We start from the raw sequence: 24,230 nt of genomic DNA, 5'->3' as shown, positions 1-24,230 counted from the left end.
TGGTACTATGTTTGTGGCATTTGATAATGTAATATTTATTTCTTACCTGCCTCTCCCTATGGACAAGGCAGGGAACAACAACAAATTAACAAATACACAACATCAGTTAAAAACATTCATTAATTTAAAAAGACAAATAAGATATATATCTATTAAAACAATCCAAATTTAAAATTCATTGTTTAAAAATCACAATTTTAAAATCATCTGTGTAGCCTATTTGCATAGTTTCCAGGGAACCCAGTGCAAATTGGCAGCTGATGGCTTGGGCCACTACTGTACTTTCAATAGTACCCAACTAGAGGACTCCAGTTTTTCTACTGTAAAACTATGTCTGTTCTCTATAGAGCTAACACAGCTCTGATCCCTCTACACTGTTTCTTGTTTGCTCTACTTTTTTTCCAACAGGAAAAGGTAATTTGGACCTTTGGGCCAGCCATGTTCTCTACCAAACCTGGGGTTCCATGAAAATGCAGCTACTGGCTCACAACGCAAAATAGAACTGCTCTATTATCTTTAATACTCCATTCATAAAGCCTGCACCAATCTCTTTGTCCAGAGGATGTATTTAAATTGTTAAGAAACTTTTCAAATCTATCTTTTAATGGGACAAAAGTGACACATCTACACGATACAATCAAGATATTTTGAAACTGATGTTCAGTTTCAACTTCTGCATAAAAACAACAGTTCATGAAAAGTCTCCAAGATGCTTAGTCATTTTCTCAGTCCGATAATTACCTTTTCTTAAAAAAAATATTGTTCTGAAGTTAAATCTGCAATGATATCACATGAAAGGAAGTGGCATAAGCAAGACAGCCAAAACTAAATGACCCAAGACTGCTAATGGTTCAAGGAGCCTGGCTTTAAATCTGAGAGAACAACAGAGTCCGAACTGCACAGCAGTGAAGCTACAAACTACTTCTGCATAGTTTACAGACTTTGGCTGCCACCTTGCAGTATAGAGGCTCTTTGGCTGGCACTTACTGAAAAGCACCACATAAATATCAAGACTATTCTATGGCACTAGTAGCATGTGCGCATAAGGGGATGGGGCAGGGAGATGACTCATCTATGAAAACAGACCTTATCCATCAGTTTACTTGCATGAAGGCTCAGGCTGTTAAAGAATATCTTTTTACTCAACAGATGCATCTCTTCTATTGTTGTTAAGAGTACAGCTGCACTGCTTCCCACAATATTACTGAAAAAAAGAAGGGACAGAAATAACTGAAATTATATTCTTACATTCAAAATTGCTGTGATGAAATATAAAATGTATCTTATTTAGAATAACCTTTCTGTTGTGGACCATACATTTGTTCATGTTAAAGAATATACAATTTTGAAGTTAAGACTATAAAAGTGGGGATGGAAAACATTTCTCTTCTAGATGTTAAGACTGCAAATCCCAAAAATCTCAAGTAGCACAGCCAAAGATGACTGATGATGGGAACTGTCATCCAAAAACATCAGCAGAACCACATGTTCTCCACTCATGCCATGATGCCTACCAGAATGTAATGCACTCATTTTCGAAATTCTGCAGAACGCCAGAATTGCAGAAGGAATTTAAAGCTTCATGTCCTGCAAAAATAGGCACTTTTTCTAAAGAGGTTGTCAGCCAAACTAGGCCACCAATATTAGTACAATGATTACTATTATTACTTCATATACAAATAGATAAGGACACAGGTGAGAACCCAGAGGAATTATTTTAAATAATAAGCTAATCTGAAAAAAATTTAATGGACTTTGTACAATAACATGGAGATATGTTTATAAATTAAATTCAACTATCAATAATGGGAAGATCAATTTTTCAAAAAGTGTGGTTGTTTGTTTTAATAAAAATAGCTTTTGAGGAAAGGACTACTATTACTTTTTTTCCTCTCTCTTCAAACTCACAAATTCTTAGCACTGCAGTCTCAAGACACAGGAAAGCATTTTCTTTTAGATTTTGCATTTTGCTTACCTGATGGTGTGGTGATAGAATTTGAGAAGATTAGATATTTTGTATAGGAGGACTGCTCCAGGTTCACCCACTATCACCTGTTCAATTCTAACCTATGTTGACACACAAAAACACATGCTTAATTTGCAAGATATATATATATATTTAAATTCTATATAACTTTGTATCTATGTACAAGTAAACTGCAAGAAAATAGAACCATTTTAGATTCCAGGACCCTGGCTCGGTGATCAGCAACCTGTGGAGCAAATTAACCTAAATCTATCATGCAGTTTTGTTGTTGGTATTTGTATCCCACTTTCTCCCCAAAACTGGGACTCAAACTGGCTCACAATTTAAAAGAACAACACAATTAAAATATACAAAAAGTGAACATTAAAACAAAATTAAATTACAGTATTGATTCCATGAGGAACAGGTGGAATAGAAATAAATTATTATTATATAATTATTATTATAAAAAACAATTCAAATCTCAATTTGGAAGAATAAAATGCAATTCAAAATGATAAAAACTTATTATAAACAGTTTAATTAAAACAATACAGCACCCCAAAGCTTTTCAACCAGCAGTGGTTAAATGCCTGTACTGCAGCCACTCGCTCAAAACCATAAGGTTGCGAGTTCAATACCAGCAAAAGGGCTCAAAAGGGCTTAACTCAGGCTTGCATCCTTCCAAGGAGGTTGCTAAAATGAGTACCCAGCTTGTTGGGGGCAATTATCTTACAGTTGTAAACCACTTAGACACTGCTAGTTCAATATGAAGCAGTATATAAATGCAGCTGTTTGTTTGTTATAGCTTGCCAGATGAAAGACAATAAGGAGGGGGACACTTTGGCCTCCCAGAGAAAGGAGTCCAAGAGTCCAGGGACAGACATTGAGAAGGCCTTCTCTTGTGTTCCCACCAACCGTGCTTTCAAGGTGGTGAGACTGAGAAACAATACACAATATATTGTTCATAATGGCAACAATAATACAGTCAGCCCTCTGTATCCATGGATGCTGCATCAACAAATTCAATCATAACTAGCTTGAAAATGTACTTCTTTAAAATTCCAAAAAGCAAACCTTGATTTTGCCATTTTATATAAGAGATGTTATTTTACTACGTTATGGTATACAATGGGACCTGAGCATCAACAGATTTTGATATTCATGTTTGCATACCCCATCTGTATTTTGGGGTCCCCATATTTCATATCTCATGTCTAGAAACAACTTCTTTTTGTCGAGAGATTGATGACCTTTTAGGAACACTAAGTCAGGTTCCCAGGAGAAAAGGAGCAGGTGCATATACAGCTAATGAGGCAATCAAATCTAGATGGGTGAGCTAAGTCCTCCTTTTCCCCCTCAAGTCATATGTATTTCTTTTTGTACCTTGAAATAAATGCTTTCCTTGCACTGAAAGTAGTAAGTCAGACAACATCTCTCCCTATGCCCAGTTGTGTTCCCTGCCAAACCTCCCTGTCCATCCACCTTGAGATATCCTGATCCAATCACTGTTTTTGTTATACTAAGGTTAAAGCAATCAATCCCAAGGAAAGGAAATCCAATCTTTGTTATTTGGCAAGATGACCCACTGCTTGGGGCTAGATTTCAGGCATCAGTATGGGTCTGAGAAACCTAGCCTCTGTGGCCCCAGCCAGCACACACCTCTGCATTCTGTATGTCCTGTGTTGCCCTCAGATCTCCCAGTTTGAACTGTTGAAGCTTTCTGCCTACTTGTCTGACAGGTAATTCTCACCTCCCCCCCCCCCCCCCGCAAATCCATCCACTCTGCTATCCAGTTTCCATATTTCTATTTTGGTCAGCTCTGAATACTGTGTCTGTGAATTGCTGTTGTGTGTGATTGCACTCTGCATTTTTCTAAATAAAACCCTCTCAATTCACCCCAAACCTAGAGTTTACTCAGTCACTACTGGTATAAACAGGTACAAAAAGTCCTAAAGGTTACTCTTACTAAGCTAATTTCCCCAACCATTAAAATAATACTGTCATAACTAGCTGGAGAACCCCATCCCCACCCACCCCCTCCATGTCTCCCGCCTTTCTTTGGGTAACACTTGGAGGGTCCTGGAACCAAATCCCAGTGGATACCAAAGGTCCACTATAATGATAATTAACAGGATGGCTACATGTAATAGTCTATGTTCCCACCTTAAGAGGTCGGCAAACTCCTTCTGTGATGTGTCCAACCACTTCTTGCATATTTTCTTCTACTCCTGCAAGTAAACACATGATATTATTCACAGACCACACTAACATCAGTCACAAAAACAAATTTCATGGAAGCTACTTAGCTATACCTCATGGACTGTACGAGAACCATGGTTTACATGAAATTACCCACATTCAACATGCTTTAGCTTCCACACATTTGAGCTCATCATGATCTATAATGCCTCCAAATACCTGGAGTACCAATATACTATTGAAAATACACTGGTAATTGCTTCTTATCACATACTTAACTGAAGAGACCAAATAAGCATTTCATGTAACCAAGTAATACCTTCAGTAGTTATGTATTTTAAAAGGGCTTCCAGGTGCTCTTTCTCAGAGGCAGTAGCTTGATGTAGCCATGCCAACATGTCTCCTACATATCTGAAAACAAGAGCCACGCCACATTAATATTATTAATTTTATGTATTTAAAATCAGTTTAAGCTACTAGTAAGACATCACAAAACATAACTAGAATGAAACAATATAATTCAATAAAAATAATTATAATAAATAAAACCAGGAGTGAAAACTAAGAAAAGATCAATAAATTGATTATCTTAACAACAAAAAATACAAGGCAGTATAAATTTCCACCTCTGCTGTACCTTAAAGGATCATGAGAATGCATTTCAATAGGCCGGGGAGTTCCTCCTGGACCTCCTCTGGTGAGAGCATCTATAAAACCACGGACCACAGCACTTCTTCTGGCAGTAGCAAATTCATCAAGGGTGTATCTACAGTGGAAGTAAATATTATGCACTTATTGCCTTATTTTATGGGGGTGGAAACATGCTGGGCAAAAATATATATATATATATATATATAACACCATTCTGGTAATTTACCAGACAACCCCCCTCCATCCCCTTATGCTTTTACTGGCCACAAAATTACATATAAAATTGTTCAATATCATGCCCTAACACACCCCAATGCAGATTATTATGTTATGTAAGGAATTTGATAATTAATAGAAACCTGAGGTAATCCGTTTTTTATTTTTTTTCTGTTTAAGGTGACAAATTACAATTGGGGGGAAAGACATTCAAGCCACTAGCACATTTTCTTTTTAAAAAAGGAAAGATGGTTATAAATAATGTTAAATTTTCAAGTTTAACAACATTTAAATTATTCAAGGGCTGCACTAGATCAGGTTTTTTGTCATTCTTTGCTTTAGCAACACACTTTTCCAGTGAGACGGATTAGAAAGCTGCAGGAGGACTGAATCTGAGACTGATTCACAGTTGCTTCCATATTAACAACAGATATTGCCCTCAAAAGATAGCGTCATAAAGCCACAACTGTAATAGTGTCATAAAGCTACAAATGTAAGCACAATTTTTCAGTGCATTTCAGTGTGGCATGTCCAGCACATGTAAGGAAACTAGTAACTTGAGTATGCAATTTGGTGGGCATTCCAGTATTGCCACCTTGTGGTCAAGAGCAAACACTGCTTAAATTCTTCTCATAAAATACTGATTTAAATCTAATTATTCCTGGGGGCAGGAGGAGACACTCATTTCTGACAACAAAAACAACAAGCTTCATGTTTTTTTTCTGGTTGTGGCGGGAGAGAAGAGCAGGCAGGGTAGAAAATGTGTGTGAATATCAGTTACAATTCTTGGACTGGCTGTGAAATACTGTTAAATTTGCTTTGGGGGGGGGGGGGGGCTGGACTTTCCTCATCTACTGCTTTCAACTAAGGCCTAAGAGTCTGCAGGCTTATCTAGTAAAATATAAAATAGAAATAAAATAAAAAGGGTTGAGTTTGTTGTTACAAGAGATACCACTCCATGTCTCTCTTTTCCTTTTTTCTGGCAAGAAATGCACAATACAATGTGTGAGAGTACAAACAAACACAAAGAGCCTTTTACAGAGCCTATTACAGTTTGGTATTCTAAATATTAGCAGGAAGAGGAAAGGGAGATGTAGAGTTATGGAAATTCAATTTCTCTTGAAGCACTTGATTCCGCCATGAACCTGTAACTTTTTTATCGAGCTCCTAGTCTGGACAGCCTCTATCACATTAATTCCAGAACTATATTACATGTTGTCACTAAAACATGAAACATACTTATACAGAACAGGCCTGCCTTGTAAAGCTTCCATTGCTTGTGCTAGAACTGGAGAAATATCACAGGATTCTTGGGTTAAAGCTCTGCATTCACCTACAAAAAAACCAAACAGTGTCATGTCAGAATTTGGAATCAGGCCAATAGTAAAGGTTCCTTTGGCATTAAATGTTTAAATCCCCTGTCTTCACCTTACTGTGTTAAAATCTTAGGGACAATTACAACTTCACTATCTTAGTTTTCATAATCTACTGTGTAAGTGTTCAACTGTACTTGAAACACAGGCATTCAACAGATGTCTGCTATACATTTAAGGGCATGTATCTGCTTTTTATGACTTGGATGTTTGCTAAGGGAAGCACATGAATAACAGCATAGCTGCAGCAAACATAATGAATATGTAAAGAAAGAAAAGATAGGGCTGGAGAACCTTTTTTCTGAAAGTAATAACTCAAAGCAATTCAAAGGAAAGCAATAGCAAGAGAACATGCAAGAGACAAATGAAGATGCCAAAAACAATAATAAATCTAGTAGGACTTACTGCCAAAGAATTACAACTGGAATAACAAAATTAGGGTGAACCCTGAAGATTTGACATGTATTAAAGCCATACTCTTAGGTCTTTAAGCCTTTCATTTGAACCCCAAGTGAGGGAAGTTGTGTTAAAAATATGACTTATTATTGTTGCTGCATTTTATACCTAGAAGTGAATTCTGCACTTAATGTCACATCCCTGCTTACACTATTTGCAACATTAGTCTGTGCACTCCCTCTGGATATTATCAGTTTTCAAATTTATATAAATAACAAATTTGTGTTATTTATTTACTTAAAATTTTTAAGAGTGAGGAATGTGCAAGTATATATTCTTAGTCAGCAGTGTTATTGTAGTCTATCTTTAATTATTTCCACTATTACAACAAGAAATTTTCAAATCAGAATGTTTGTTGTAAACTATCTTGTTCAGGACTTTGTCATTACATTAGTGTTTTGCAGCCTGCCATGGGTACTCACGCCACTTAAAGCACCTCCTTTATTTTTTTTTCCAGCATCATATACAGTTGGCCCTCCATATTCATAAATCCTTTATTCACGGATTCAAGCATCCAGAGCTTGAAAATATTTTTGTAAAAGTATACATTCTAAATAGCAAAGCTTGATTTTGCCATTTTATATAAGGGACACCATTTTACTATGCCTTGTATATAAAGGCACTTGAGCATCCATGGATTTTGATATCCACAAGGAATCCAGGTACCAAGCCCCAGTGGATATAAAAGACCCACTGTGGTCACTTCAGGTGTTCAACTGGCCATTTTTCTCAATGGGCTGTGAATGACATTTAGGGCCTGTATAACTCCCCCAATCCCCAAATAACAAACAAACAGGAGATGGCTATCCTGTCACTTCTTGTTTAAAATAAATGGCTGTAGAAACCTGCATTAGGTGAGGGATTTGGGTGTGTACACCTCTGGGATCCCATAGAGAGCCAGTGTGATTCATCAAATAATGATAGTTGTCCACCATCTGCTTAGTTGGCTGACTTGGAAATATCACAATTATCCATTTCCAAAACAAGCACTTTTATAATGTGGAACACAGGAGGTTAATAAGGGAACTTAGCGTTGTTGTTTTTAATTAAGCCTTCCAAAACATCAAAATATTCCTTTTGTAACATTAAACACTGCATAATTCTAAGATGTGCCTCAATTTCACCTGTTCCCATCTAATTAAACAAAAGTTCTGCCTTTCAGTTGCAATGTCAATACCACTTTTACGGCATCCTTCTTTCCAATGGTGAATAAAAGAGAGTGCTAGATCTACAAAAGTAAATTCTGAAGCCCTAAGGAAGGATTCAGACCTACTCCTATGCAGAGATATTAGCGATGGCATGGAGAACCACAGTAGCAAAGCTGGCACTTGGGAGATTCAGGTTCAATTCCCCTGAGGCCTTGAAACTCATTGTGCAATCTTTGACCAATCACTCTGCCTGACCTCCCTATAGGTTTGTTGCAAGGATAAGGTATATAAGACATCTGCATATGCCACCTTCAGTTTACAGGATGAAAGTAAGGATATAAATCCAAAACTACTGATAAATACATAGATATGAGAGACAGAAGAGGGAAAGCAGAAAAGACAGTGGTAATACAACTGATTTTGCCCCTAGTTTCCTGCCAAGTGTTTCTACACATCATCATGCAGTGATTTCCAATCTTTGGTCCTCCAGCTGTTTTGGACTTCAACTTCCAGAAGCTCCAGCCACTGTGGCCAATAGCAGGGGATTCCTTGAGCTGAAGTCCAAAAGACCTGGAGGTTGAAATCCAGCATTATAATGGTTTCAGAGTTATTTTTAATTAGTAATCAAGATTACTAATTAAGGTTACACATTTAAAAACATAAGTAACTAACAGCTTGTGAACATAAGCAATAATACCCTTTTAAAGAAAAAAAGTGTCATCTCAAAAAAATTCAAGTTACCTTGTGCCCACCGGTAAAGCTGTTCATATGCCGTCTCTTGGAGCAAAGCCATCTGTTCCATAATCTCTAGGCTGCAAATTTGTAAAATTTAAAGACTTTAACAGGACATGTTTGTGTAAACAAAAACATCTCCAATACTGCACTCACCCACACTGGTTGTATTAGTATACATCCCTGTGTATTAATAATAACAACTTACATTGTGTAATTTAACCAAAATAATGAAACCTCAGCTATTGCTTTATATCTGTTCTCTGAGAACTTACCCTGATCTCTGCTGGTTTGTGCGTAGAAGGATCTTGACATCATTGTGAATTTGCTTTACTCTTCCCAATACTTTAAAAAAATCCTTCAATAAAAAGATGTAAGATTAACATAATAAAAAGATGGTTTTTCTAAGAACTGCTTCCATGAACATAAACACGATCTTCAAAAAACCAGAAATGACAATGAAAACTCTTGTTTTCATTAAAAATGATATGGCAGTCAGTAAACAAGTTGTTAGTAGGATGTTATATTTTTAAAATGGGACAGGGGATCAACCATTGTTTGTTACATTCATGTTCACAATAGTCCTAAAGGCAGTTTGAGATAAAAGTATACTCCGTCATATCACATGGTAGAGCCTGATCTGCATGTTCCAACTCCTGCGTTCCCTCTTAAGATTTCAACTATGGTCCAAAACACACTCCAATTTGAAACTGCTTTAACTGGCCTGGCTCAGTGCTAGGGAATCTTGCAAATTGTAGTTTGTTCCGGCACCAGAGCTCTCTGACAGAGAAGGTTGAATGTCTCACAAAACTACAGTTTCCAGAATTCCCTACCATTGAGCCAGGGCAGTTAAAGCAATCTCAAACTGGATTATTTCTGCAGTGTGTTTTAGACCTATGCTGACATTATTTCAGCATCAAGTGATCTCAAAAATCTGCTTGTACTTGTGACCTCCAAATGGGCCTACTAGTGATACTGAGACAAAACTGTTTTTCTTCTCAGCCCCAAACTAGGAAATTCTGAATCTGTTCACTATAATGTTGTATTAGCAGTGTTCTCATTCAAACAAACTATTGGCTAGGGTGCAGGCTACATTTTCTGCCACTTCATTTGGTGGCGTGGCTAACACCTCAAACAGTAAAACTAAAATGTACCAATAAACACTGCTTTTCATTGGTGTTTTTTAGTGGTAATGTTCAACTGGCCTGGTTTTTGCTTGTATAAACCATCGGACTGTGTTTTGCTTGTATCAACCGTCTCTGGTCAAAGCAAATAATTTGAGTATGCATGTTAGGGGCAGTAGCAGGAAATGAAAGAAGCAGTACAATGCAGATAAGCAGCAGAGATGAGCAACTTCCACTCAAATAACTACTACTACTAAAAAAATGAGATTATACCACTTCTATTTTTTTAAACAAAATCCATATTTGTAAATTTAGATCCCATTAAAAGTCCTTCTCTCCTCACATGTGACTGAAACCTGTTCTCATATTTGACTAGTTTTTTCTCCTTCCCATCTTGAGAGATTTGGCATCTCCCTTATCCATGGATTGCCAGCCAGCTGTAGTGTTTGTTGAAAAATCCCTCAGCATCACCCATTTTGTGAAGCCTTGCGACAGGAAATATCCTCGTACTATAAGAAAAAAAGTGATAACTGAAAAAAGAAAATTTTGTGTCTATTCTGCTAGGCTAGCAAGCTAGTACTGTGTCTGCACAGAATAGTTACCTCTGTAACAGGCCCATCTCTTGCACTTCGAAGGATGTTCATCTCTTCTGGAGAAAGCTGGAATTCTGCTATGAAAGCATCTGCTATTTGTGCTTTTAATTCCAATATCTGGCTGAAATAAAAACGTTGGCTTGTCATGTTATGGTAATTCTAATTTATTTCACACCTTTTTAAAAATGTAATCTCTGTTACAATATGTCTGTACAATATGTCATACTGTCATAGTTTACTTACACCATGTACTACTGTGGTTATACTGAACTCCTTTTTTGGAAGAAGAAAAACATTTCTTGGCATTGTCATCAGATTCAGATGATATGGCTCTCATGTGGAAGCAAAATGCATGCACAAATCAACAAAAACACATGCGATTCGTAAGCTTTTGTGAGCTAGTGACCATGTGGATCACACCAATCATCTGAAGAGTCTCTATGCTTATGCCATACACTCCTATTCATTCATTCATTCATAGCATTTATACCACACTCTTCTGCCACAAAGGCTCTCAGAGCAGCTTAGACAGTTCTACAATCTAAAAAAGACATGAGTGAGGAAGGGGATCAAGTCCAGCAGATACTGCTGGTTCTTCTATCCCTCTGAGGCCAGGGTGGTATCAGTTGGAATGGAGGGAGGGCCCTTCTTCTGTCCCTAGGGCTAGGCATGCTAGAGCTGTGCCTTCCTCTTCTCTTCCTCCAAGGCCAGGACAGTGGCAGTTTGTATGGATTGCTACAGAAGATTCTGCCTGCAAGCCATAATAAGCAGTTTCTAAACAATACAGTTATCTGCATGGGCAACAATACTGTTATAATACTTCCTAAGAGGCAAGAAGCCTGCAATCTGGAATGTGCTTATGCCACTTGGGTTAAGAGAGAAATCTGAAAATGGACTACTTACAGCTCAATCCAACATACGTCTATTCAGAAGTTAAGTCCTACTGAATTCAATGGAACTAACTCCCAGGAAATACAGTCTAGGACTAGAAACGTCTTGATGACATGTGCTGGCATAAGCCCTAGTAACATCTGCATGTATATTTTAGAGAATGTTGCAGAAGGAGGTATGCTGTACCACCTTCAATAATGCCCCTCATCTCAAGAATGCAACAATCACTGGGCTCCTTCCACCCAGGGACTGCTCAGTTGAAATGAGGAACACCTGGTAAAGAAAAAGCAACTTTATGCTGGTGGTGGAGACTGCGTCTTCTTCTGCGACCAAGTGCAACCCTGCAGCCAATCAACAAATAGGGAGGGAGCAGGAAACTATTACCCACAACCCTCCCACCACTGTTGTTGTACTCCCCCAGAGGAAACGTTGAACAAGATTTGGAATATTCCCCATTTATAAGGTTATATATAAGATATATTCAAGAGGGCAGACCAGAATCTCAAAAGGTACAGAAATTACTTGGCTATGTTGGGTAATTTATAATTCATTTGAATAGGCAATGAAATCAGAATGGCCCCATTTAGACACAACAAACAAAACAAGGAGCAAAACCTTCTGATCTTGCACAGTGATGAAAGATGTCTGCTATTCTCTCCCCTCTGGCTATTCTATCTGATTTTAGTCAACTACAATTTAGCAATGCATTCTAACTCTAAAATATGGTTAATATGAACTAAGCTTAGCTGAACGAAGCCAGCTTTAGAAACTATGGTCTAATCCTGGCTTGTTTCAAGTAACCAAAATTTATCTGGATTTAGAAAGGATACTTAAGCCACAGTTAGTCTAAAACCGAGACCGAAGGAAACAAGACTCACTGCAGCTCATACCCTTAATGATAAACTGGGGTTTTGTTTACTAGTAGTTTTTTCTTCTTCTAGTTATACAAATTGTCATATTTTAACATCTATTGCTACTAAATTTGAAGAGAGACACAAACAGATAAATACAAATGATCAGAGACATAGCCGCTGCACCAAGCCCCATTATAATGGTGGCACTTATTCTGGACCCCCCCCTTCCCAAAATCCTGGCTATGTCCCTGAAACTATGATCATATGCTTATTTCCCTCATTAATATAAGTGCAAACTCAGTGGTCTTGACTCAGAGGCTGAAAAGTACGATTAGTTTATCTACACAAATCAGCCTGGGTTTATCTTGCACTGATAAGGAGTTAGGTGAGAAAGGATCTGGCACCCACTCAAGTCAGGCAGCCTCATCTCAAATGCTCATTTATGCCAAGTGCAGAGAAATGGCTGTGAGCCAAGAGGTGGCAACAGCATGAAACAACACGGTGGGTGAAACCAGGGAAGGCAAGACAAACAGATATGAGGAGGAAATTCATTTGAATAGAGACTAATTAAGGGTTTAGCATGGAAAGCCCCTTTTCCCCTATTTCCACATTCGAAGGGAAAAAGAGAAGCGTTTCTTCAATGGAATTTTTTTTCAAAAATACTTCTGGAATTCACAATTCTTGCCTTCATCTTCATACCCACAAACACATATACAGGACCCTGAACTGAATTTTATCCCACTGAAGAGAGAGATTTGGCAACCAGCTTGGCCATGGAAACCCACTGGATGATCTTGGGCAAGTCACACTCTCCCAGCTTCAGAGGATGGCAATGGCAAACCCCCTCTGAATAAACTTGCCAAGAAAACTCCATGACAGGTTCACCTTAGGGTTGCCATAAGCAGAATGGCACACAACAACAATAAACCATGTCAGTACATGAAAGCAGCTGCTTAAATGAACCACACTGATGCAGAATTCATGCAAGAATCATGAAGAGAAAGCTAAGCAAATGGATCTGCAAACTGTCACTTCAACATCATTCAAGTAGCTTAGGGTTTCAGTGTCATTACTGAGGAAATAAACACTGTTATCTTGCACCACAAAGGCAAAAGCCTAAGTTGACAACCTCTTATTATCTGTTGCTGTATTTCAATTACTGATGATGATGATTTAGTATCAAGAAGCATGGTGTAGATGTGGAGTAGATAATTGCTGTGGGGCTGGAGGCCAGTTTTCCAGACAAATGCCAAAATAAGGAATGCCACTTAAAAAAATTTAATAGATAAAACTGATCAAAATACTTACCTGCTTTTACATATGTTTATTCAATTTATATTGAACTTGGCTGATTATAATTAAGATTTGTCAATATGTTAACATAAACATTAAATTGTTTTACTATAATGGCCATTTTAGTATTAAAAAACAAAATCCCCCAATCAATTAAGAATTCATTGATTCTATGTACTATTATGAGCGTTATGATATTATGCTTATACTATTATTTATAATATATACTATTATACACTTTTACTATTATGATCAAAATCATTTATTATAGAATAAATTAAATTCATAATAGTAATTTTATGTCATTATAGAAAAAAGTCAATTTAAATCAGCTTAAGAAACCACAACTTTTAAACTTATCATGACAGAGTAGCACAGAGAGTAGCAATGGCAGCAGAAACAGTAATTAAAGGCTTCTTGTTCCAATTGACTTGGAAAAACAATTTGAAATGCTTGCAAAACCAAGGTTTCTGCTTGACTAGCAACTGGAAGGTAAATGACGAAATTAGACCCTTGTATGTTAGTCAACTGTCGGATGTTAACTGCATTTAGTAATTTGCAGACTTACTTTGGAGCAAAACAGATGAATATTCAGGAGCAGCCAAAAGCCGATCCCAGCCCGATCGCCCCGGTACCTCCTGCCAAGGTCCCAAATGGACTGTAGAAAGGAGTGAAAAAAGCTGCTCTTTTGGGGGCTGCTTTTTGGCCTCCTTAGGCAGCCCTGGCACAGCTTCCAGACTGTGCCATGGCCCTTGAGTGGCCAGAAGCCGCCCCCATTTGCCTGTCTGTTTTGGGGCTTTGATCTCAAACCACATCACTGATTTTTTTGGTAGATGCACTGAAGAAAATGTCTTGAGGTGTGACAAAAAGGGGGTGAAGGCCAGATGTAGCCTGTTTGCCATATTTTGTCCACTCCTGATGTAGCTTAGTGAACATATTCTGATATTTCCTATCTTCTTTACATACAATATGAATAGATATCTATCAGTTCTAATTGACCAACCAAAACACAAGTCTAAACTAAGGTAAAGGGTTTCCCTTGATGTGAATGTCTAGTCCAGTGATGGTGAACCTTTTATAGACCGAGTGCCCAAACTGCAACCCAGACCCCACTTATTTATTGCAAAGTGCCATGTCCCTCTGGCTTTTTATTAAGAAACTCTGGCAAACTCTGTGCTAGGGCTACAGCATGTGTGCCCGCAGAGAGGACTCTGAGTGCCACCTCTGGCACGCGTGCCATAGGTTCGCCATCATTGGTCTAGTCATAACCAACTGTAAGGGGCCGTGCTCATCTCTGTTACTAAGCTGAAGAGCCAATGTTATCCAAGGACTACTCTGCTGGGTCATGTGGCCAGCATGACTGCACCAAACGTTGTTACCTTCCCACTGAAATGGTATCTATTTATTTACTTGCATTTGCGTGCTTTTGAACTGCTAGGTTGGCAGAAACTGGCACTAGTGACAGGAGCTAACACCATCATGTGACACTTGGGCTTCAAATTGCCAACCGTACTACCATCAGAATTGGCATCTTAGCCACTAAGCCACCTAGGCCTAATCTACACTGTAGAAATAACACACTATCATACCACTTTAACTGCCATTGCTCAATGCCATGGAATTCTGGGATTTGCAATTTGTTGGGGCACTAAATCTCTCTGACTGAGAAGGCCAAATATCTCACAAAACCAAGAATTCCATAATATTCCACGGCAGTTAAAACAGTGTCAAACTGAATTTTTTCTGCAGTGTAGATTAGACCCAACTCAGAAACACAATTGGAAATGCTTTTATTACTCAGAATGTATTATGTATAAGGCTTTTAAAGCAAAGAATTGAGAAAGAACAAGAGGCTACTTGATTAACAGTGATCCAGACTGCAGAAAGTTTTTAATGTTGAGGTCAATATTCCCTTGTGGTTAATCTCCGAAGAGTCACATACCAACAATGGGCAAACAAGAGAGAAAAATAGGGTTGATCCACTTTTCTCTCCCTATCAATTTGATCTCGCTCACCCACTATCTCCCATTCTCTCCTTCTCTATTATACCCATTCCTTTGGTTCTAGAATCTAGACCCTCATCTGGGAAGTCACGATTTTGACAACAATAACATTATCATTATGCTGAAGTTGAAGGAATCATATATGAAAGATGAATCAACTACAAATCACATAAAGGTTTTTCTTCAAATATATCCTTTGCAGATACATACAAAGAATAGAAACCAGCACATACTGGCAAAGAAATAAATGTTGTAAACATGTGCATTTGTGTCTGTGATTACAGCAATAATGAAGCACGTCCCGCACTCCTAGGCTGAAACCATTACCGTTACGTTGCAAATTAAGTACAGACAAACTGGCAATTCTATACCAATTAAAGAAATAAATTCAAGAAATAAATCCCACTAATTTTAATGAAATTTATTCTGTATATGTGTAAATAAGATTTTGTATTTGTTTCATTTATTTTATGGTATCACACATTTTGTGAAATGTTCACAGCACTCGGGACCACTGGGCAGCACAAAAATGTAGTTAATAAATAACAAAATCTTAGGATGTGTCATATTAACTTCTCATGTGACACCTTTTGTTAAAACTTAGCACCCTGATACAGAAATAACACTTTTCAAGGCACAGTAATGTAACGTCTTCTCACCATTTCCATGGTAATTATTATCCGAGACTTGGTAGCATCAAAAGTGGCTTTATGAAACAGCCTTAAGGTGATATTTATTATTCAGTGTAAAGGAGACAGCATTCACAAAACTATTCTGATTTAACGTGTCAAGTAACAATAAGGGTAGGAACATACTTCTCTGCTTGAAGTTTAGTTGTCTTTACGATTAAATCCTGGGTTTGTTCTTTGGTTGCCTGAAATTCAAAGCACAATCATCAAAATCAAATACTATTAAGACCTTAGATACATTTCTTCTGTTTTCATCTTGATTCAATTATAAGTCATTTAAATACATTAAAGATACATTTCCACTGTTTTTATGTTGACACAGTTTCAAGTTATTTAAATGTAGTAAAAGGGTGAATGAGAATAAACAATTATAGATTTTTCCACTGCCTGGCAAGAAAAACAGTTTATTTACATACTACATATGTACACTGCTTTCCTGTTATTCAATGTGTCATATTAACTTTCCACGTGCCACCTTTTGTTTCCCAGGTTAGGACTGTGAAGACCTATGTTCAATTCCAAACTCAGATATGAATTTTATTTACAACCTTGGGCCAATCACAATAACCCAGGTTAATGTACCTGACAAGGTCAGTATGAACATAAAAATGGGAGAGGAGGACAATGTCCATTTGTGAGCATTCTGAAGGGCAAGGTTAAAATGTACATAACAGTGAAAAGTCCATACCATCAAACTGATTATAATGAAACACTGAAATAAAGGAGCTTAACTTTTAAAAAATTCACTGGATGATTTACTGACATTCCAGTGCAGAGTGCCAGATGCACTGTGATGTCAGGAGCTCTTGTGCATATGGATTGCACAAGTCCTCTTTAAAGTAACATATGGGGTTAAGTATTGTCTTATTGAAATTACAATTTCTTAGGTGTAAAATGGCCCGATGTGAAAGCCCACCCACCCTTCCACTGTACCTTCAAGTGATTAGTCATCTCCTGACAGCAGTTATTCATGAACTGCACATCTTCATTTATGCTTTCAAGCTCCTAGAAACAGAGAAGCAGATGTTACAATAAGTGACTTTCCATACTAGCATATAGATGAGAAGTCTCCCCACCACCACCACCACCACCACACATAGAGACAACATTTACTATCTTTTGAAACACCAACATTTTCTGGCATTCTTCCTACCCAACATATTTGTCACGCTTATGTGGCATACTCATTCCAAGAATATCCAGCGGTTTACCTCCATGAAGCTCCAAATTTGGCTGCTGTCCAACTGGGAGGAATTGGATATGCAAAAGTATAACATATGACTTTCAGCATCCATGCTTCTTTGCCACAAGCATTTGAGAGGTACAGATATGCAATAGCTTTTCTTCATACATTTATTCTGATATAGTGCCATTCTACATGCCAACATAATAGAGCAGGCTTTAAGATCCTGGGGCGGCAAATATAGACCTGCAGCACTTTACAGAGATTTGTGAGGGGGTGTTGAGCTGGCAACGAGCAACTGGTAAAAAAAGATTCTTCTGGCTAAAAGCAGGGTGACAGCTGACAACACTTCTATCCTTGATGCCTTCTGGACCTCCAAAATGTCAGGCATAAAACAGTTTCTACCTATCAATTTCTTATTCTCTTCCCCCTCTTTCTCTAATTCTCACAGTCTGCTTCCCCCAGGATTTTTTCAGAAAGCTGAAAGGGCAGTTAACAGTTCTTTCGCTAAGTTTTTGTTTCACCAATGGGTATTTTTTTAATTTTAGAATATGGCCATAATAACAACAACAACATAGCCCAGTCCAATTTCCCAAACTTCTTCCTCCTCTCCCCATAACTGAGAGGATAGAGTAGGGGTGGCAAATTGGCAGCTCTCCATTGGACTGTGACTCCCATCAGCCACAGCCAGCACGATCAATGGCAAAAGCAATGGGAGCTGTGGGCCAATGGCTTCGGGAGAGCCACATATTCTCCACCCATGGGGTGGAAGTAAGAGCAGCTGAACCAAGCACTGGAATTGTCATCCAGTTTTTGCCTTAGAAGTGTATTGGTAGTCCCACAGAGATCCAAGAAAAAATGCAACAGCAGTTGAGAAAAGCTAGTACAGTGTTGTTCTGTGACAATGTGGAATTATAGTAGTACACGTTATTATATCATGTGCCTATATAAAAGATGTATAATTTGCACAGGCAACATGGTGAATTTGTTGTTAAGTACTAGGCTGTGAACTGAAACCCTACTTTTTTCTAATCTTTGTTCAACCATAAACTTCCTGGATGGCCTTAGGCAAGTCTTATACTGTTTCTCATCTTCCCACACATCTTCATCAGCAATCTATATTGGGATAAGCATGCTGGCCTACTTTACACTGTGGAGTAAGAAATATTCACAGACAAGTTTGCACTCTTGGAGGGGAAGAAATCTGCAATGAAAAGTTTGATGGTATTAGCTAAGGTCAAACTCATTTAAGTCTCATTTTTAAAGAGAATTGCAAGCCCAACCTGAATTTCTTCTTGAAATCAATGCAATTTTAGGACCAAAATCCTCTGCAGCAATACCTGTATGCCAGCACCAGTGAACTTGGTGAAGCTTACTTCTGTGCAGAAATAAACAGGATTGCAGTATAAAATATTATTTAACTTAGGCCTGCAACCTTAAACATAATTACAAGAGGGTAAATGAACACAGCGATTTGGCCATGAATAAACACATATGTATTACCAGGTGTACAGCACACCCTTCCCATCTGTGAGCATTCAGTTCTGGGGGCCTCTGCAGATGAAAAGAAATACATCTGCCTCATTATAGTCAATGGGCAGGCATGTATGTGTGGCCATGTTGGTGCAGCTGCATGCATGTCCCACCAATGTACTACAGTCCTCAAGTCCCATTAAATACAACAGCATAGTAAAATGGTGTCCCTCATATAAAATGACAAAGCCAAGGACATTTATATATTTATTTAGGAATATTTTCAAGCCATGGATGGTTGAATCTGTGGATCCATGGATAAAGAATCAGTGGAGATGGAGGGCCAACTGTATCTGTATACAGTAATTATTACGTTATTTTTCTTCTATTAATTCTGAATTGCTTTTCAGCCATCTCTAATAAGAGAAATAAAACATCTAATGAAGGAAATGTAGTATTCTCCTTACTATGGCCTGTTACAGACTGCCAAAATAAAGCTGCTTCAGGTCTCTTTGGAGGTATGCTGTTTAAATGATGCATGCATCCTAAGAATCTGGAAGCTGCACCAAAGCTGCACTCCAGTGCTTAGGAATGGAGTGTGGCGTTGGCGCGACCTCCGGACTCTTAGGACCCATGCATCATTTAAATAGCATACCTCCAAAGAGACCCAAAGCAGCTTTATTTTGGCAGTCTGTAACAGACCTATGTCTTTAAAAAAAACCCAGTCAATCCCCAGCATGAGGCTTTTAATGTGATAATATGCATTAAGGTGTTGAAAGATTGTTCTTTTTCAATTAAAGTATAATACATTATATAATAAAGACAGAGCCAGTGATGTATAGTAGTTTGAGTTTTTGACTATGACTCTGGAGATCAAGGTTTGATTCCCCGCTTGACCATGAAACCCAATGGGTGACCTTGGGGAAGTCACATACTCTGTCTTAGAGGAAAGCAATGGCAAACCTCCTCTGAACAAATCTTACCAAGAATACTTCATTATAACTCTTAGAGTCACCATAAGTTGGAAACTATTTGGAGACACAACAACAACAACAACAACAAAAACAATAATATAAAAGCAAACTGTACAGAACTCTGTATCATAGCCAGTATTTTCCTTAAGAACAAGAATTTTTATGGTCAACTTCATGCTGCACATTTAAAGCAATACCTGTGGCCTCCAGGTATTGCTGAACTACAAATCCCAGCATTCTTCACCACTGGCTGTGCTGATTAGGATTGCTGAGAGGTGCAGTCCAATAACATCTGGAAAGCTTCATGATTTTCATCCTTTATTAATTAAAACATAATACCTCTTTCACTTGCTTGAAAATGTAGACAAATTCTTCATTTATGGCTAAACTGCGATGTTCTATATCTCCACGCAAATTTCTTCTGGTACGCAGACTATTTTCTACAAAAAAGGCTGAAAGAGCCTTGAGCGCTTCCAACATTTCCTATAAAATATGTATCATAAAATATATGTTAGAGACCATGTTGACAGCTCACACACAAAATGAATTTTTAAGATATACAGTTTCAGATTCACAGATACAATCATATTTTAAGATTCCTTTGTTTGTTAAAGAAACAAACTCAGTTTTTTTTTAAATGTCCTGAACAATTTGTGTACCTCTACTTGTCACCTTTTTGCACATCGAGTCCAACAAAGACAAGGATCCCTAACTAGAATTTGATTCATCACATGCTTTTTTAAAGAAGCTGATCACTAAACCAGCAGAGTTAATGAAGAATTTTCTCCAAATGATCCAGAGAAAAGGAACCATATACATATAAAAATTTGCTCCTGGTTTTACCCTTAAACTCACTCAGAGGTTCTCATTCATAATGTACTGAACAGCAGATTAAGCAGCTCACAGTCCCAACAGGATACATGTCTTCACAATCTTTATAATTATATGAAAGAGACAATATGTACTACACCATCACGTCACATATAATATATTCTCTGCAATTACAGGATTAAACAAGATTGGAAAACCTACAGTCTACGAAAGTACTGTCCAACAAAACCCAGTGCATGAGAAGACACTCCACATTTGATACAAAAATTATGGCTTTGGCACCTAATTGCACTACTTTGACTCAAGCACCTAAATCTTAGGCAAGGGTTGTTATGGATCTATGTGGCTTTTGCCTGGAGACACAGTAATAGCTCCATAGCTATCAAGTGGACTGTAAAACCAGGAATAGTTCTATGATATTTCTTTATATGTACAATTTATATCCTGCCCTTCCAGCACCTACACTGTTCAAGGCAACCAGCAATGAGAACCTATAAAATAAAATTGCTGAACACATCATGAAAATCCAATTTATCATCTTGTGGATGGACTCCAATTTTTACAGTGCTCTCGGGATCTGTGCACAGCAATCATGATGGATCCTTTTGCACCATGAGGCTTTTTCTATTTAAGCATCCATGCAGCTACCACATCACCATGAAACATTTCACTTCAGGGACTCTTCCAGACTGGGCTAAAGAAGTTTGAATTCACGCAACAGAGTTCCCTGGGTTTTGCCAGTTGCCGCTTCATCTGCATCCATTTCCTCCATTACTTTGGTGGGGCTGTTTGTACTGATTTCTTGGTTCTGAACTAGGGCTCTTCCAAAGACTGATTAAACCAGAGCTTGGTTTGCTCTGTGGGGCTTTGCCAGACCTGAGGTATCCCTGGAAGGACGCCTCAGGTCTGGCAAACCACCTCAGAGAGGAGAAGGGGATTCTGCAAATCCCAGAATGCAACAGGAGGCAACCAGAGCAGTCAAAGTGGCATAGCAGCCCTGTAAGAGTGTAGTGTGGCAATCTATCTAATCTTAGGCTGCATCCACATTGCAGGAACAATGGACTCCTCCTCCATTCTGCCAGGCTGGAGGGACGCCTGAGGCCTGGCAAATGCCCGCCAAGAGGAAAAAGGGTTGCAGGCCCATTGCTCCCCCCCATGGGCCCCTATTGGTCCCCAGCTGTCTATATTATACACACACACACACACACACACACACACACACACACTACAGCACACCATTCACTAAATGTTCCTGACTGTGTTGCTCAAAATAGTTGTGGGTGTTTATTCACGAGTACAATCTGCTCGAAGGTACACAACATCAACAACAAACGATCAGTGCTACTATTTGATTTAAATGCATTGTGAAACACATTTTCAGAAAACACTTCTGGCCATTTTCAAAAATGACAGGCACCTCAAAAAGACGACATCTTCCTGTACTTTTGACAGCTACGTGGAAAGGAGACGTTTCAGCAAGGTCCAAAACACACTTGAAGAAATAACCCAGTTTGAAATCGCTTTAACTGCCCTGGCTCAAGGCTAGGGAATTCTGGGAACGGTAGTTCTGTGAGGCATTTAGCCTTCTCTGTCAAAGAGAGCTCTAGTGCCACAACAAACTACAATTCCCAGGATTCCCTAACATTGAGCCAGGGCAATTAAAGCGGTTCCAAACTGGGTTATTTCTGCAGTGTGTTTTGGACCTGCGTCTCTCACTTACCATTTATTTTATTACCATCACCTATTTGTATAGGGCCATACATTTTACAGGGCCCTTTCCTGAAACAAGTAATGCCAATACAATCCTGCTTCCTCCTCGTCTGTTACCCCCATCCTAGTAGATTACTGCACTATACTCTTATAGTGCTGCTATTCCACTTTGACTGCTCTGGCTGCCTCCTGTTGCATTCTGGGGCTTGTAGTTCAGTGAGGACTCAGAGCTCTCTGGCTGAGAATTTTAAATGCCTCCTCCTTAAACTCCAAATCCCAGAATGCAACAGGAGGCAGCCAGAGCAGTCAAAGTGGCATAGCAGCCCTGTAAGAGTGTACTGTGGCAATCTATCTAATCTTAGGCTGCATCCAGATTGCAGGAACAATCCGGTTTGGCCCCGCTTTAAACTGCCATGGCTCAGTGCTATGGGATTCGGGGAAACCATACTTTGCTGTGGCACCAAAGTGCTGTCAAAGGGGGGGATCCTCCCCCAATTCAGATATATTATACAGTGGTCCCAAAACTGTGCTCTTTATTAAGGGCTTTTGGACTCCATCTCCCAGAATCCCAGGCCATTGGCCAACATGGCTGAGGCTTCTGGGAGATGGAGTCCAGAAGCTCTCCTCTCTGTGTCTCACCTTGTCCGCCTCCAGCCGCGTCTCCAGCACTTTCCGGAGCTTCCGAGAGAGAGGGTTAGGCCCAGGGCCTCCTCCGCTCAAGGCCGAGGACGACAAGGACCCCGACAAGGGCTGCGAGGGACGAGGAGGAGGAGGAGGCGCCGGCTGCTGCTCTTCTTCTGCCGCCACCGCTGCCATTTTCTTTCCCTTCGTGGCGCAGCGGCGAGGAAACGGACCTGGTGCGTCGCTGCACCGTTCCCCCTTCCTCCCTTGGGCCCCAGAAAAGTGGTTCCGCCCACTTTCTGTTCCGAGATCTTGAGTTGACGACAGTGGTTTCCCCAAACTGTGGTCCCTTTAAAAGAGAGTTTGGGCTTCAGTTGCTAGAAGCCTCAGCCACGTTGGCCAATGGTCTGGGATTCTGGGAGCTGGAGTCCAAAAGCCCTTAAAGAGCACAGTTTGGGGAGCACTATGATACACACACACACACACACACACACACACACATAGTATGTGTGTGTGTGTGTGTGTATGTATATGTGTGTGTGTGTGTATATATATATATATATAGTGTGTGTGTGTGTGTGTGTGTATATATATATATATATAGTGTGTGTGTGTGTATATATATATATATATATATATAAAATCTCATATATATATATACTATATATATATATATATACACACACACACATGAGATAATATATACTATCTATTATAATATATACATACACACACACAGACACACACACACACATATATATATAGTGTGTATATATATTTATGTATGTATATATATATATATATATAATGTCATATATATATATATACTATATATATACACACACACGAGATAATATATACTATCTATTATAATATATATATATATACACACACGAGATAACATATACTATCTACTTAGGGTTGCCATAATGGAGGACCTCGAAACCTGGACAAATGTAGGACAAGGTTTGAAAATGTAGGACTTTTTTTTTTAAATTTCCTGGCTAAGAAATTAAAAAAAAAAGTCCTAGATTTTTAAACCTTGTCCTCCTCCTCCTCCTCCCGGCCTGGGAGGGAGCCTAGGCCGGCTCCCAGGCCGAGAAGGGCGGGGGGAAGCCTGGCATCGCGGCGATCGCCTCGTTGCCAGGCTTCCTCCTCCTCCTCCCGGCCTGGGAGGGAGCCTAGGCCGGCTCCCAGGCCAAGAAGGGCGGGGGGAAGCCTGGCATCGCGGCGATCGCCGCGGTGCC

General features: G+C 39.0%; 1 protein-coding gene across 2 annotated transcripts in view; it reads right to left on the bottom strand.

Moving 5' to 3' along the window:
* Window positions 1-23,204, bottom strand: part of LOC149305286 (conserved oligomeric Golgi complex subunit 6-like) — a 38,073-nt gene extending 14,869 nt beyond the window's left edge. For both annotated transcript variants that reach the window (XM_089477800.1, XM_089477799.1), the window contains exons 1-13: window positions 23,002-23,204; window positions 20,161-20,304; window positions 17,125-17,196; window positions 16,318-16,376; window positions 10,471-10,582; window positions 9,020-9,102; window positions 8,754-8,824; window positions 6,275-6,368; window positions 4,806-4,934; window positions 4,488-4,579; window positions 4,133-4,197; window positions 1,976-2,067; window positions 1,087-1,204 (exon numbers count right to left, since the gene is read on the bottom strand). In XM_089477800.1, coding sequence (XP_089333926.1) covers window positions 1,087-1,204; window positions 1,976-2,067; window positions 4,133-4,197; window positions 4,488-4,579; window positions 4,806-4,934; window positions 6,275-6,368; window positions 8,754-8,824; window positions 9,020-9,102; window positions 10,471-10,582; window positions 16,318-16,376; window positions 17,125-17,196; window positions 20,161-20,304; window positions 23,002-23,178 — 1,308 coding nt within the window. In that variant the 5' untranslated portion in view covers window positions 23,179-23,204. The remainder of the gene's footprint in view (window positions 1-1,086; window positions 1,205-1,975; window positions 2,068-4,132; window positions 4,198-4,487; window positions 4,580-4,805; window positions 4,935-6,274; window positions 6,369-8,753; window positions 8,825-9,019; window positions 9,103-10,470; window positions 10,583-16,317; window positions 16,377-17,124; window positions 17,197-20,160; window positions 20,305-23,001) is intronic.
* Window positions 23,205-24,230: the final 1,026 nt, after the last annotated feature.

The sequence above is a fragment of the Sceloporus occidentalis genome, unplaced genomic scaffold (genome assembly GCF_023333645.1).
Source record: "Sceloporus occidentalis isolate IW3139 unplaced genomic scaffold, rSceOcc1.0.p SCAF_12, whole genome shotgun sequence".
NCBI classification, from domain to species: domain Eukaryota; kingdom Metazoa; phylum Chordata; class Lepidosauria; order Squamata; family Phrynosomatidae; genus Sceloporus; species Sceloporus occidentalis.
The sequence above is the reverse complement of the archived record's forward strand: the minus strand, read 5'-3'. Positions and strand labels throughout refer to the sequence as shown.